General features: G+C 33.8%; 2 protein-coding genes and 1 pseudogene across 3 annotated transcripts; 1 reads left to right on the forward strand and 2 right to left on the reverse strand.

Annotated features, from left to right (window-relative positions):
* Positions 1–739: 739 nt before the first annotated feature.
* On the forward strand, positions 740–5,307 carry LOC105164437 (protein NRT1/ PTR FAMILY 5.6). The gene is made up of 4 exons (XM_011083088.3): positions 740–926; positions 1,010–1,227; positions 3,688–4,139; positions 4,241–5,307. The coding sequence occupies exons 1-4, from the start codon at positions 803–805 to the stop codon at positions 5,088–5,090; spliced, it is 1,644 nt and encodes a 547-aa protein (XP_011081390.2). The 5' UTR covers positions 740–802; the 3' UTR covers positions 5,091–5,307.
* A 613-nt stretch (positions 5,308–5,920) lies between these two features.
* Positions 5,921–11,338, reverse strand: LOC105164314 (V-type proton ATPase subunit D). Its single transcript, XM_011082934.3, has 2 exons — positions 11,145–11,338; positions 5,921–6,975 (listed from the first exon to the last, which is right to left on the reverse strand). The coding sequence occupies exon 2, from the start codon at positions 6,956–6,958 to the stop codon at positions 6,173–6,175; it is 786 nt and encodes a 261-aa protein (XP_011081236.1). The 5' UTR covers positions 6,959–6,975; positions 11,145–11,338; the 3' UTR covers positions 5,921–6,172.
* Positions 11,339–13,550: 2,212 nt separating this feature from the next.
* Positions 13,551–16,384, reverse strand: LOC105164436 (trimethyltridecatetraene synthase-like; annotated as a pseudogene). Its single transcript, XR_016066027.1, has 2 exons — positions 14,856–16,384; positions 13,551–14,351 (listed from the first exon to the last, which is right to left on the reverse strand). The product of XR_016066027.1 is annotated as a trimethyltridecatetraene synthase-like (transcript).
* Between the last annotated feature and the right edge of the window lie 405 nt (positions 16,385–16,789).

The raw sequence follows: 16,789 nt of genomic DNA on the forward strand, positions 1-16,789 counted from the left end.
AAAAAATTACTATTAGCTACAATATTAGTGGTTATGGCTAATAACCATGGTAAATGACTACTTTTAACTATAATTAAATAAAATCGATGCAAAAAATCAGCTTTTTCACCATAAAAACATTATTTACCTTGCTTAAGTATTTTGCCTTGACTTTTAGCCATTAAAAATGTTTTAGCCACCCTCGCAAAACCCACAACCAACAACTGTTGTCTGACCGTGGTCAATAATATTTGCTACGGCTCTTTGTTATCTGGTCATAGAAAGATTTATTTCATCTGCAATAAATCAGCAATAAGTCAATCAGAAAAAAATGAGTTTTTAACTAATTTTTTGTTAATATTACCAAATTCCGTGAATTTTGACTAACTATGGTACTTATTTGTTAGATAGAAGCAAATATCAGTGGTACTAAATATAATTTTCTAAACTACAATAAGTTTACATGCAATTACACTAAACTTTAGGGAAGGAAAGTGCAATTATCCCTAAAAACTTTAAAATAATGAGAGATAAAATCGAAAGTTCAGTTAATTTTTCACGGACACATGCCATCTAAAACTCTAACCAAAGGAGTATAATTGTAACCGAAGTATTTAAAAAAGGATGTAAATATAATTTTAAAAATATTTTTCTTAAAAAATATAATTTTATATGTTTTGAAGGGACTAATAACAAATATACCACTGTAAACGTCTCGTTTTTCATCACCTCACCTCATGGTAGTGTGAAGCCCAAGATTGACTGCTTTTTCTAGCACCAATTTGTCACCCTGGTGGATATCTAATCGGTGCCTTCCACTGCGATGCAGAATATGGTTCCCATGTGGTTTCAGCACATCCCTGCAAAACTTCTCGAGTCGAAAGCCACTGCGACCGAGTGGTTAAAATACTATGTCGCCTTCCGCAAGGCCGCTCCTTTCATCTCGGGTACTGTGATCATCGTCAGCCCAACGATGTCAAGGCTTGTCCTGATTAAACTTTTAGATGACGTGATCGTTTTTGTTGTACAGTTTTAATATTTGTTCATGGTTGGGTTGAGTACGCACTGATCGCGATCCTGATCACGCATCTGACCGACGACAACTGGTTGCATTTGCCGAAAGCTGCTTCTATTGTGAACGTGCAAGATGGGATAACGGCGTTTCTAGTACTGGTTGTTGCTTATGCATCCGACGCTTATTTGGGTCCATTTCTGGCAATAGTCTGCACGACTATGGCTTATATCACTGTGAGTGCAACTCTTGCTATGCGTCTAAGGAATATGCATGCTATATTTTGAGGTTAAATGCATTTGGTTCGGTAAATTATGTCATTTGGCGTTTTTGTACTTTAAGATTTTAAAATAATATTTTGATCGTGTATTTTTCTTTAATTTTCACGATTTCAACTTTTGTTTTCATCAGCATTCACCTTTACCGGTAAGGAGGATGAACTCCGATGAAAAAAAAAAGAACTGAAATTGTGAAATTAAAAAGATGCAGGCTAAAATATTACCTTAAAAAGTTACAAAACAAAAATACTGGCAAAAATGAGCCAATATGAATAATAGCCCTAATTTTCAAATGCACATGCATTTTTCTTGAGAAACAGGTAACTCCGGCAAAAGAAAAGACTGGAAATTAAAAAGTTGAAGAATAAAAAGTACTACTCTAAAAAATTAAAAGACAAAAATGTCAAATGAACTAAATTATTGGACAAAAAATACATGTAACCCTATCTTTTGCTTATAATGTTAAAGATTACACTGAGTTTATCATTTTCTCCACGTACTATAATAGTGGTGTAACACTTAAATCTTTGAGTAAATTATATTGACACCCCTTAAGGTTATGTCAAATTACACAAACACCTCCTGCGTTTTACAAAATTATCACTATACCTCCTGAAGGGTGTAAGTGTAATGTTTAGTAAGTTTTGCATTTGAATATGGGGTGTAGTTGTAATTCCAACTATTGCTTCAGAAGATATAGCTGTAATTTTATTAAAATATATATATATATATATATTTTTACTTAACTTTAAAAGATGTCATTGTAATTTCGAGCAACTCTTTACATAGTACTCCCTAATATTGAAAGTTCGGTGTAAATGAACGAAAGCAACTTTATGCATTAATAAAAGAATGAATCTATTTTTCTTATAGTTTACAAAATTATACATATCTAATAAAAAAATTAAGTAATGTTTAAGTTTTTGAGTTAAAAATAATTCTAAAAAAGTTAAATTTTAAAAACATTTGTTAAATGTGAATTTCGAACAAAAAGTTGATGGAATGTAATTTGAAATAGATTCTTTGATGAATTTCATGTGCATAATTTCATATAACTTTTTATAAAATTTAATGTCCAGAAACATACAAATTTTATTTTGTACAAATTATAACATCTATAATCACGTGTTATATATTTTCGTAATTTCAAACAAAAATTGTTAGTTCGCATCTAAGGATAAACAATTCTTTTCCTAGTATTTTCTACATTAAAAATATTTGTTGACTTGTCTATAAATTTACCACATCTTGTAATGAAGAATCCCATATGCAATTTATCAAAAATACTAGAAAAAATTAGATAATTTTATAAATTTAAGCAACTAAAAATAATTATATCAAATTTAACATATAAAAATATAACAAAGTTCTTTTTTCATCTAATATAAGGATTAATTTGATAGTTTTATAAAATTAAGGAACTAAAGTGAGAAAATAAAACTTAAATTGATCATTTTACCCTCTAAAAAATTATATTTTGCCCATACTTTTGCCCCAAAATTGATCAGAGGGAACAAACGGAGACAAAATTTAAAATTTAGGTATTATAAAGTTAATAAATATGAATTTAAGGAACTAAAGTGATTTTAATACAAACTTAACGGACCAACTATATTATTTACTCATCTATTTTATATAAATTTAAATAAATATATAATATCAATACCGTATTGTACTAATAAATATATACAATATTCATATGTATTAGAATAAAAATATAAAGAGTTTTTCAAAATAGGAAAGTTTATATAAAGAAACATATTTGGGAAAAAGAAAATTGTAGCGATTTACTTTATATTGTAAGTTTAAATCAATACAAAAAAGTGTAACATATTATATTCAGAAAATAGATATTACATATATTAAATAAAACATAAATAAAAGAAAACACTTTAATGTGAAGCCTTCATGAAGGAAAATACTCAAAAATAATTTTTTTTAAAGAAAAAAAAAGGACTTCATTAGTATAATAATAGTAACACTTAAATAAAATATTATTTAGTTGTTTATGTGTTGAAAATAATTTGATATTCAAATTGTTGATATTGTGATGTTAGAGGGGTCAATCTGATACAGACTATGGGATAATTTTACATTTGGTTCCCAAAATTAGTTATTGAATCACTTTCGAAACTCAATGTTCAGACTTCATCAATTTTAATTTCGAAGTTTTCTTAAAATAATTAAAATTAGTAATACGAGTATTATTGACCATTTAAACTAACGAAAGGGCTCAACTAACGGTCAGGACTAACTTTTAATCATGTTAAGAAAACTTGAGGACTCAAAATTGATGAGATCGACACATATGGTATCGAAAGTGAGTTAATGAACAATAACTTAGGGGAGCGAAAGTGAATTTCTCCGAAAGGCCAAAGGCAGAGGATCCCTTAACTACGATGTATCCTCTTTTTGTAGGGGTTGATGCTGTTGTTTTTTGCGGCTTGGCGTCTAACTAATGTTCAGCTGCAGTTACTGTATGTTTCAGTGGTACTGGTGGCTTTAGGCCGAGCAGGGCGAGAAGTTCCGCTGAAAGAATTTCTTGCTGATCAGTTTAGGACAGAGAGGTCATCTCAAGACGAGGATCAAGTACAGAGTCGTAGAAAAATATGGTGGCGTTCCGCTTATATTTTAGGTATATGTGCATCTGTTTATGTGTTTGCAAATACTTCATGGATCAAGCTCTCAAAGGTATCAACAATTGCTATGGTGGCCGCCTTTCTGTGGTTCTTAGCCGGCATAGCGTTTTATAAGCGTAGACCGCCTACTTATAAAAGCAGGCTAAATGATGCGTTTCAAGTCGTGTATGCAGCAATATCAAAGAGAAAACTCAGCCATACGCCTTCTGGAAATGTCATTCCGATATTGAGGTATAATCCTTGTTTCCCCTTCCTACCTTGTTAGTTTTCGACATGTGATTTGATTGATCCAGTTTATGTAAAAAGTAATGGAACACTAACGTTCAATGCAGATGCTTAGATAAAGCTTCTATCGTGGAACCATCGCCTAGTTGGGAAGAACAAATAAGGAAAGGTAGACTCTGGGAGGTTGAAGATGTGCAGGAAGTGAAGAGGTTGCTCTCTATGATCCCACTATGGATTACGTTCCTCGTTTACGGTCTATTACAGGCCACCGGAAACACTTTCTTCTATGAACAAGTGAACTACATGGACACACATCTTGGCCGAATTTCCAATGTGCCTGTAGTTATTTTTGTGATAGTTAAAAGTTCTACGAGCTTCGTAGTCTCACGTATTTGTGAATCACTGCTTCTGTACTATTGGGGTGAGAAAGTTCCTCGGGATGTTATTCTTAGAGTAATCGGTGCAGGAATGGCCGCTTCACCAATATGTTGTATAGTTGCTTGGAGGGTCGAGAATTATAGGCTGCAGAAGTATGTGAACCTCGACGTTTCCATCACCGTTTTCTGGCTAGTTCCTCAGTTCTTCTTGCTGGGGCTTATGGAAGGGTTAGTGTTTGGAGGGATGGAGGAAATGTTTTATGCAATAGTTCCTAAATCATTCAGTAATTATGGGCCATCATTCACTCAATTTTCACTCAACATTGGAAATTTCCTCAGCTTACTGGTGATCTTAGTTTTCGGTGGCTTGTTTAGCGATGATTTAGACACGAGTAGCTTGGGAACGTATTATGCGTTGTTAGGTTATGTATGCTTCGTCAACCTATTGTTTTACTGTGGTGTTGCAACCTATTACGTGAAGGAATCCGATCATGAGAAAGAGCCACCGCTTGTGCAGGAGATAAAGCAAAAACTAGAGCAAGAGATACCGCAAGCCGTAGAGCAAGCACAGAACTGGTAGACGATTATGACAGTATTGATCATCAGCTAGCTAACTAAAACTGGAAGGTGTAGAAGGTGAGTGTCTATCTCCCTTTGCAATCCCAGAATTTCACATTCTGTTTCTCTCACTTGTAATGCCAGAAGATAATCATTTCTATTGTCGTTTTAGTATAGGCTTTGTAATTATTTATATGTTGATTGCAAAGTCTTTGGTATAGATTTATAATTATTTGCAATTTGAATAGAGGGTATAGGTAGTATATTAAGAATATAATTTTCACAGAGTAATTCATCTATCTTTTTCGACAATGCGCTGCATTAACTTTATTGAACCACCACCTTCAGTCCTTTAAAAATAGGTATGGAAGAAAGAGAGTAGAAGTTATCAATGGACAAAAGTTTGTGACCTGAGGTAGCTTAATTTGATTTGACAAATCTTTCCACCACTTTGATACCAGAAATACATTACTTTAAGAATATTGGGAAATATAAATTTTAATTGTATATGATTGCCCTGTTTCTATCTGATGACAAATCTCCACCCTAAGATCCCACTGCCGGCAACCAACCATCTCGCGGCAGCACCACCACATCACCATCCTTATGCTTTACACCTCCCACCCCTATCTTGTTTCAGTTCTAGATAAGATAGTCCTTTTCCTACCAAATTCTAAGCTCACCAATCACTCAAGCAGAGGTCGTCTACAGACATCTTCAGATTCTGCACAAGATGCTGAGGACCCTAAAGAGGCAAACTGCACTTGCAATATGACTTTCAAAGGAACAGCAGCAGACAAACTTATACCTTTGTTACTACACTATAATAAAAATAGTTAAATAAAACTTGGATGGAGAATATATGATTCAATTACATCGTTGAGCTGTCAAAAGAAGCAGTTCGACATAAATCAGGAAATCCTGAACCAGCAAAATTATCATGATCACCAGGTGTATAGATGGATAAATAAATACAAGAATACACATGGTTCTTATTCCAATAAATATATCCTTTCCACCAGATAAGTTATGGTCTTCTGAAATAAAACAAGGAATGGAGCAAAGTCACACACTGTAATTGAACAAATCAAACTAACCTCCATTTCAAAAGATTATGTCCTCGTCTTTCTGTGTCGTGTGGGATAACATGTCATGAGCTGAACTGATGGAAATACCCCTCTTCAAAGCGATATCCTCAGCGAGCTGCTCTTCTGCATATGCCTTTGCAGCTTCACGCTGCTTCTCGACCTCTCTCCTCTTGTAACCTTGAATCTTTTTTAGTCTAAAGAAATCCTCTCTTTCCAACTCATCCAATTCTCCTTTGATGTAAGTTATTGTATTCTCTAGTCGTGGCTTCACAACATTCTCCAGGGCATTGACCCTGCGATTTGTCGTCTTGATTGCTTCATCAAGGGTCAAGAATGATGTCTGAAGAGTAGCAAGCTCAACAAGCAGCTCAATAGATTTCACATATGCCGCACGGCATGCTTGAATCTGCTGGCCTCCTCTTGCCAGTCCCGTCAAGTCATTCTTAGTCTCTCCATCAATGAAATATTCAAATTTGGGAAGCTTCACACCAGCAACATTTTCTTGATGTGATCGAACCTTGAGTGCCGCACTTTGGACATTTTCCTGTACAATGTGCTTGATGTTCTCACCGGCAACATATTTTGCTTCAGTAAGGGCAAAGGAGGAAGTTTTCATGATATCTCCCATTGATTCCTTTGTTGATACAATCTTCTTGAGAATCTGCCGAAACTGCACAGTCAGAGCATCACTCTTCTTCTTGAGCAATGCATGGCCTCTCGTAGCCCCAACAAGTCGGGCTTTCATTACTCCAAGCATTGTAACAGTAGGAACAACATTCAAGCGCTGGCTCTGTCCTGACATCTTGTCAAATTTTGTGGCTGGAAAAAAAAAGTTTATTTATGTTATACACTAATCAACTACCAGTACCCTTGTGTTACAATATTACTCAGAAGTAGACTGGTACTACTATCCACTCGGTTGTTAAACATACGAGTACCTCATTAAAAAGAATATGAGAAACAATTATAACTCACAAACAAATTACTGTGTCAACCTCTTGTCTTATTATTTGCTTATTCTTCTTTTACACATGAAACAAAAAATGCAAGCACGCAGCATTTATGGGCAACATTATAGCGCACAGCCCCATTATGAATCATCCTAATTAACATAAAATTGGATGAGTACCGTAAACCCACCTCATTTTATTTCATCTTTTTACTAGGTGGCCTATAAGAAAATTTACATGTTTCTTGGTCTAATTACTCAATGAAAATGAAAAAGAAAGAGCATGAAATAGAAAATTTGAAAGCAGTCAATGGCAAACTGATCATTTCCAGAACATAAACAATCTACAAGACTTCTATTCTCTGCATCTGCAAGTGTAGTGCTTTCAACCAAACAAAAATTCCTAAACTGAAGCACCTCAAGCTCAAAGAGCCAACTGAATTTCGACTATCCCAACATCAAAAAGAATTATAATGAACCAAAATAAGCCACTATGCACTTAATTTAAACATCACAATCCCAAAAAAGAAGTATGAAGTGGATCCAAATAGATCCAGTGCAAGGATGCACTCAGTAGTTAGCATTCATGGCTTACTAAAAGAATGGCTAAAAGGAGTATCCAAACTTTAATTATCATATCTCTTGTTAAGTGGAACCTTAGCCAATGCAGTAATTTCTTTTGAGACAGAAGTTCCTTCGGCACTATATTCAAATACTTTCTGTTATAAGATGTCAACATCAAGCTAACAATTTGACGACACTCCCTAAGAACACCCTTAAACAGTTCATCTTTGAAGGGTGTGCTAGCCACAAATACTTTGAAGATGCATAAAATGTCAGAGTACCATGATAAAGTTATGGCAAGACCAAAAATTAACAGGCAAAGTGTGCATATCATGAAGCCCAAAACAAATACTTGTCTATTAGTACTTCCAATTGCACCTTCACTTTGTAAGTTGTGAGATGAACAACTCACAATTTTCTTTCTAAGAATATTTCATAACAGAAGAATACATATTACATAATTCTCTGCTTGAATCTCAACAAGCATAGGTCCCATGAATTAACTACAAAAAATTAATGAGTTGCTTTTCATTGAAGTCTATCCATCCATCACTCACAGAAAATACTTTCTTTATGATCCCAGCCAGCCTTTCTAGGCCATAGTCGCCTTCCTCTATGAGCTTTTTCTTGTTAACATAATCCGGTTCTTAGTATTTTGTAAGAAGGATTTTGCCCTGAAAACTATAATCTTTTTTATTGTTTTCTCCTCTATGTAATACATTGAAAAAGTTTACCAGCATCTGAAGATGGCCCATCCAAATTCAACTTTTTCTATAGTAAGGAACTAGAATTAGACCACACCAACTAATTTTGTAGACACAACAGATCACCAGAATTTCTCCCAGAAAGGTAAGCATAATAAGAGAGAGCAAGACAGAAGGCGCAGACATAGAGAAGCAACACAGTGAAGAAATGTCAAAACAGCTTAATTCTGGAGTAACCCATGCATGCTTGTCCAAAAATTGCCAAAAGTCAGTAACAACTTAAATTATCACAGAAAACATCACAAATCATTCAGGTGCTTATGATGATTTAAATTTGAATCATATACGAATTTCCTGCAATATTTCTTCAAATATGAGAACAATAAAATTAAACCTTAAGGCCCCATTTACTTTGCTGTATGGGAAAAATGTGAGGTAGGATAACCCAACATTAGATGTAGGATAGGATTAGGTAAGAATTCTTAATCCATCTTTGACTCATTCGTATTGTCAAGATGATAACAATGTGGGATATAAATTTATAATGCAAAATTCCAAATAAATCCTTAATATGAGTTCCACACTCCACTCTCTTATTCAACAAGCAACTCTGTGCAATCTCTTGATTCGAGCTGTTACTATAATCCTTCATAAGCTTGCCCTCAATTTCTTGCATCTAACAAACTCCGGTACTCTTCTTTGTTCAAAAGTTCGTCGACTCTCTCGTCCACCATACCCAACGGCATCTCTTTCAAACTGCCTCCATTCTCATTTCCACTGCTTCCATTTTTTGCTGCATTTCACTGCCACAGATCTTCTTGAAGTCGAAAATGGAGCTACAGCCGTGAGTTTGAATGATGGGATTATGAGAAATCTTTCTGGGAAGAAAGTTTTGGGATTTGGAGGTGGAATTCATGAAGGGTTTATAGTAGTTTTCATGGTGGGAAAAGTTGGCCTGTTTGAGAGAGGAAATAGCTCGAAAGAATATAATTGCTTATCCATTTTTTTTCAAAAAAAAATAAATAGAATCAGATAAGTGCTTATCCACATTCCACATTTGATAGGTGTAAACTCTTCACACCTTTTTAATCATCAGAAACAAAATTCACTCTCTTTTAAGTGGTAACAAAAGACGATAGTCCAATTTTTCAAAATCAAATGGTACTCAAAACTGAGAAATGGTTGGATTGTTATATATATTTATATATATATATATATATATACATCTTAAAGTGTAAATTATATTTTATTAAATATACCAAGTCATCTAGAAAGTTTCATCTTCCAGACTATCTATGAATAATTCAAAGATGCTTCATCCAATGAGAATGTTATTAACTTCAAAAAGATGAGTGAAGTTCTTCAATTGTCTCCAATTCTATTCTTCACCCCTGAAGTTTTATTGATTTAGTTTCAAAATTTTGTTTAAGGGAAAAACAGTTAAGGTATATCAGGGGACCAAACCTCGCTTGCAACAAAACTAATCCCACTACCCTACATTCTATATTTCTCAATTTCATGATTTTCTTGACCAAAATAATCAAACAACACCACATAGACTACACTTGGAGAAGCCTGGCCGAAATCATAGTAAGTCTTCTCCTTGTTCTTTGGCAACTATGTTTAAAGTGAAAGTGTCATGAAGTGTCAGGCAATCAAGCAGCTAGGTAATTTCTACATATTGCATAATGACTTGTCATTATAATTAACTTATGCCTATGTGTAAGTTCTAAACAGAAATGCACAAACCTACATCTCCACCATGATCAACTAGAAATTTTGGTAACATTGTACAGTATGTAAAACTAATGATGCATTCTACTGCAAGCACTACCTTTTTGAAAGACTTAAGCATGGAAACCTGATGATGGTGTGACTTGCCTGCAGTGTTCGTACACAACAAAAGGAGAGGATTGAAAAAACCTCCCAAGGCCAGCTCATGGCTACCCTCACATCTAGTAGAGCTTTCCTTTTGCACTTTTTAGAATCAAAAACATAATTGAGGAGTAAGGAAGTTACCTATCACCAGTAACTAAGGTACCAAAGCAAAATGCAACTACCCACTCCCTGTATTCCCAATCTGTTTAATCGTTATGCATTTTTGTTATCTAAAAAGCCAAGCCAAAACCTCTTGCCTTCCTCGCAACATTAAACAAAAGAGCCATAAAGGACTCTACTATTGAAGACCTTCTACAGTTTTTACCATTCTATATAGATCCCTAATTTCCTCTTCCACCACCATAAACAATCACCCAGACCAGAACATATTATCACTGACGCTATCAACCACAGCTCTAGACATTCGAGAAACAGACTAAAGCATATAAGATTGTAAATATAGGGTAAATGTGCCGCGAAATCCAACTCTTTTCACTGCATTAATTAAAAACTTAATATACTTAAGGTGAAACTGATCGATCATTGAGAAAGTAGAAGAAAAAAAAAACATCTGAATCCCAAAGAACACTGACACCTATCAGAATACCTTAATTTTGTACGGACTTTACATCAGCAACTTCGTCTAATTTAGATCTAATATACTTCGTCCAATGCCAGTATCCATGGGTTTGACACACATACCATCCATCAAAAGCAATACTAAAACCCAAATCAAAACAATGAATTTCGAGAGACATTCGAAACAGCCGACAGCTTTGGAATCGTATATCATGGATCAGTTCAACGTTTTCCTTCTTTCAATCTTAATTTAGGATCATAAGCAGAAATTTAGTGGCATATTTATATTGATCTTCAAGAGGGACAAGAAATACCTTGGCAAAAGCGCGAGCAGTAAATTTGATCTCTTCCCTGAGTCAACTAGCGGTGGCGAGCCAGCGGAGTTGGCTTTTGCTGTCAATTGTATTCGGTTGTGAGTTCTCTCTCTCTGTTCTCTCTCTCTTTATGTTCGACGACAATGGAGCAGATGTGTCACGCTATAATTTGGAACTTTGTGGTGAAAACTGCACATTATTTTCTGTCAAATTACTCTTTTTATAGGCTAAATTTCATTTTATCCCTTTTATTTTGTTAAATTAACAAAAAAATAAAGTATAATTTGAAAATTCGCAAAAAATCTCTCTCCTATTTTATAAATTTCTACAAAAAAAACCTCTTGCCGTCAAAATTTAACGGAGCGTGGATCGCACGTGCGACTGGTGCGACTTGGGGGATTGTTTTGGCGCTCTTGCATATTTTTTTTGTTGTCATTATAATTAAAATGCCCTTATATGACTATATAATAGTTTTTCGATATTTTTTTTATTTATTTTTAACTTATTTTGAGTATTTTTTTTTATTTTCATCTCTCTAAAAAGATTAAAAAATATTTTGTTTAAATATACAAAAAATTATATAATTTTTTTAATGTTTAATAAATTAAATTAAAATCTAGCACAAAATTTAAATATCTCTACGAATATGGATATTAATTAGTTATAGAAATTATACAATTAACAAGTTTAAATATTATATAATTAAAAATATTAAATAAATTATATTTAAATTTATTACGTTATAAAAATTATACATTATTATTTTTTATTTCAAATTTTTTTAACAATACCAAAAAAATAAAAATATATTTTTTATACATATTAATATACATTATTACTTTTTATTTCTAATTTTTTGAAAAATATATTTATATTACATATAAATACCAAAATAATTAAAATAGTATATTAAAAAGAATAATATACTAAATTTTATTTTTTTAAATTTAGGCATGTACATGAATATAATCGTAAGCGATTATACTAATTATAATTTATAAATTAATTAAATAATTAATTTAAATTATTATTTATGTTAAATATTTTATTAATTATATTATTTTTTGTAAATAATTTCAATTTTATATATAATATAAGTCAGTCAATGAAAGGGTATAAAGGTCAAATGATTATAACTTTGGTCAGGAAAAAGGGAGAGTGGGTTTGAGTTTTTAGAACACAAAGGACTATTTCGTCTATTTTCGAATCACAAGGAATTTTTTTTGCTGAATTTTTAAAACACATGGAGATTTTAATTTTGTTTTTTTTTTAAACTGTTATTAATCATTGTGACATATAGTTTCTGCGTGCATTAGAAGGAGGATAAAAAAAGAATGTACAACGCTAAAAACAACAGAGAAGAAGAATAAATGACCCACGTAGGCCTAAAAATCCAATCGCATTAGTTGTGGGCTTTATGATCATCCTAATTTATTTATCTCATCGATAAATCACATAGCATTTCAGATACCACATATTAAAAATGTATCATACGTATCAACGTGATATCTAATATCATATATGCAAACTTATGTCAATAACTAGGTTTTTAATCGATTAATGAATACTTTATTTTAGATTAAATTAAAGTTTTGCACGCTCCAAAATAATTTAATCTAATGAAAATATTTTCGATCATTTTTGAAAATCCAATATCTTTCCAAATATATTAACCATTAAATCATATTAAATACTCAAAAAGTTATGAAAAATATCTAAGAATTTCCAAAAATATTTGAACATTTTAATATTAAATTTAATTTACGCAATATTTTTCAAAAATTTAATTGGAATTAAGTTGCATGGAAAAATCATATTTAACCATTTAAAGCAAAAATTAACACCAATTATATTAAACATTAAGAAAAATAAAAAAAGGCAGGCCGTCGTGGTCGGAACGATTTCGGCATGGCGGGGCCGTGCGCAGTCGCGTTCAGTGCTGCATTGCGCACGCAGTGTGTGCATGTCACAAGGCTAGAGCGCGCGCATGTGGGGGCCTTACTAAGGGAGGAGTCCTACTCGCATGGAGAACAAAGTCCCCTAAATAGTTAGAAGTCCCAGCCCAATAAGGCGAAGAACTCTGGTAGTTGGAGCCTATTCACACCCGCAACCACTCTCTTGAGTAGTAGGGGGACTGGACACTTTTAACCAGAGGGGAGAGGGGGGGCTATAGAAAGGGTTTCTCTCTCCATGATAGAGGATTACACATCTCCAAAAACTTGCACGCATGATAACGCAGTTGTTTAAGCATTTTGGGACTTAATTGACCACTCGTTACTATGCTCTTTATTTTCGATATTATTTCGATCACCGGTTATTGACTTCTTAAGTGTCGGAGTATTAATGTGCTTTTTGCAGGTCTTGATTTTAATACTTGCAGAAAATTTTTGCCCAAAAAATCTCGGGTGGACTCATCAAATGAGCAACTTTTTACTTGCATAATGGACTATAATTTCATGACTTCAAAGAACAAATTTCCACAACTAAATGTAAGTTTTTAAGGCAATTCCTTATTCAAAATGAAGAAACTACTACATGATCAATGGTCAAAAGTATAAGATCTTTAACGTAGTTCTTCTTGCATCTTGACCACATTTACATTGATCAAACCGAAAATTCATTTAGTAAAGATGGTCTAGAAGTGTAGGTTCCATGATGATGGTAAGAGGCTCTTTAGAATGTGTAGTGAGGGCATAAACTTCCTCCAGACTTACATCTTCAGGTTTCATACCCTTGATCAATTTCTACTGAAATCCATGCAGCAAATTAGCCAACGTAGTTAGGACAATCTTGAGCCCAAGATCATATCCAGGGCATCTCCTCCGGCCTGATCCAAAATGGCAACATGGCAAAATTACTTCCCGTAATATAAACGTCTTTGTTCAGAAATCTCTCTCGCAAGAACTCCAAAGGCGAATCCCATGAGTTCGGGTCCCTCCCTAAGCTCCATGTGTTGATGATAACAGTCGTTCCCTTGGCAACGTCGTAGCCTGCAACTTTATAGTCCTCCATTGCATAATGGGGGCTAAAAGTGTAGCAAGTGGATGTAATCTCATTGACTCCATTATGTATTGCATCTATGTAGGGTTGAGAAATCTTCCCATTACCCGGTCAAGCTCTTCTATTGCCTTTTTCAATGGTCCGTGGATGCCTAAGAATTTCACGAATAATCCATTCGACTGTAGTAGCTGCGCCAACTAGTAAGTTCTGTAAGTATCAAAAGACTGAAACACTTTCAGGTAGGCCATTCAAGCCCTGCTTATCTTCCAAGAATTCCAGTATGTAAAAATATATTATCAAGAAACCAGGCAAGAAATTGAGCCTCAAAATGAGAAATTGGTAAGAGGAATAGCATTTTATCTTAGATTATGTACAATTTTAGTTCCATTGTTTAAGGAATCCACAATAATAGTCCCATAACTCTAAAAAATTCTCACTTTTAGTCTTTCTACCAACTTTTCTTAGAAATTGATGGAAAAAAAAAAACTTTAAGTCAGGTGGTCGTTTCCTTCCATTCTGAAAAGATAATGGCCACGTGGCTTGCATGTGATATTTTCTGTCAATTTTCTAAGGAAAATAGCAGGAGGACTGGAATTGAAACGTTTTGCAAGTTATGAGAGTACTTTTAAAAGTTCAGTAAGTAATAGTACTGAAACTGTATTGGCCTAAATTATGAGTAAAAAAAAAATGCCAATTCCACAGAATTGTTACCTATGCTAATGCCTTGACATGCTGGAGTTTAATTTCATGATTAGAATCCTCAGCCAGCTGCAACAGTGAGTCTAGCACATCTTCTGGTATGAACTCTGCTTGCAGCCTTCCTAGTTAGGTGATCATCAAGCACAAAGCTGTAAAAACTATCAAGTTTCTTGGACAAGGCCCTCATTCTCTTAACATACCCCTGCAGATCAAGAGAACTCAGCCACGGCGTGCAGTCCCTGATATTAAAACCACCACCGAGAAAGAGCCATTCGTCCAGCATCCCTCGCAATTCATCCACCTTCATAATGGCTTTCTCATCTGCAGATTCAGTACTAAAGTATTTGCTGCTAAATACCACCCTGCTTATATTTGATACAGAAAAACGTGACAAATGGTCTCTAAGTACGACCGGCTTCCCTGAGAGGGAACGTAGATGGGAGATGAAATTACGCCCCTCCTCCACACGAATATGCTCAAAAGAGTCAAGTTTTTTAGCATTGAACACCTGCGTCGAGAGAATTTTACGTGTCTGTCGCCAATACAGGCCGGAAGGAGCCCAAGTCAAGTCCGAGTAATTGTAGCTAGTGTATTTACCAGCAGAAAGTGCAGGACTGGAGGCAAAGGCCGTATCGTGTACACTTAAGAACTGTTTGGCTAACTCAGGTGACGATGCAACGAAAACTGGTACTATGGCAAACCTTAGTTGCATTATTTCACCATAGTTTTGGGATAGAAAGTGAAGGGATTGAACCAACCAGGCTTAGATTACCAATTATAGGCCATGACTTTGGAGCTGGTGGAAGGCTTCGTTTGGGTTGCTGTCCGTAGAGTGTTTTGTAGACAAAGGCTACTACTGGAGCTATGCATGGTAATGCCCAGGAGGAGATCGACATTAGAGTCATGCAAATGATATAGAAGAGATGGGGTAGAGAACGCACCAAAAATTCAAGTCACCTAAGTAGAGAACCATCAACTATTGGTTGCATGTGTTTGCAATTTGGTTGAAAAATCCATTTTGTATGGAAAGTAAGTTCATTTATAGTTAATTAATCTAGCTAATTAGAATGTGTAGAACATAGACAAAAAAATTCAAGATAAGAACCATCAGCATTTTGGCTGAAAGTTTGGCTAAAAATTTGGCATATTTGGCGAAGAATCATCAACTGTTGGTTGTAGATATGAGCAAGTTGGCCAAACCACTAGAAAAAGAATCTATTATTGGCTACAATTTATTAGCTATGAATTAAAATTGTGACAAATAATTATTATTAATTACAGTTAAATAAAAATAATATAAAAGTTTACATTATCCACTATGGAAACTATTTTTGGCCTGACTGACAAATGTTTTATGTTTTAGCCATACTCGTAAAAATCACGGTCAATAAGTATTGCATGGCTATGGTCAATGACTATTTACTATAGTTATTTGATTTTAGTTATGGCAATTACCCATAATAAATGTTAAATTTCTTTTAGTGAGAATTCCATATTAATTTATGTAAAAATATAAAATTACACTTTCTCTCAAAAAAGTTTTAAAATTGCACTTCACCTCCTCCATATTTTCACCAATCCCCTTCTGTTAGGGTTTGAATGGAAGATGCCGATGTCAACAATAAATTTATATAAATTTTCAATTTTTTATCTCATTTAATATTTCTATGTAATATTTTTATACTTATAAAGAGATAAATATAATATATATATATATATATATATATATCAAATGGGTGCAGTTGTGATAAAAAGCTATTCCCAAATTATACTCATTGGATAAAAGTAGTTCTTTATAAATTAAAAAATAGTCATTTTTTTGTACTTTTTTGTATTTCATCTAGATGGTGTGTGGTGAAAATCATTGTTGCATATATTTATTGAAACACTAGATGAAGTATTTGCTCCATGTATAGGAACTAAAAAAAATGCACCAAAATACGACT

This window comes from Sesamum indicum, linkage group LG6, assembly GCF_026168435.1.
Source record: "Sesamum indicum cultivar Baizhima isolate 11 linkage group LG6, ASM2616843v1, whole genome shotgun sequence".
NCBI classification, from domain to species: Eukaryota; Viridiplantae; Streptophyta; class Magnoliopsida; order Lamiales; family Pedaliaceae; genus Sesamum; species Sesamum indicum.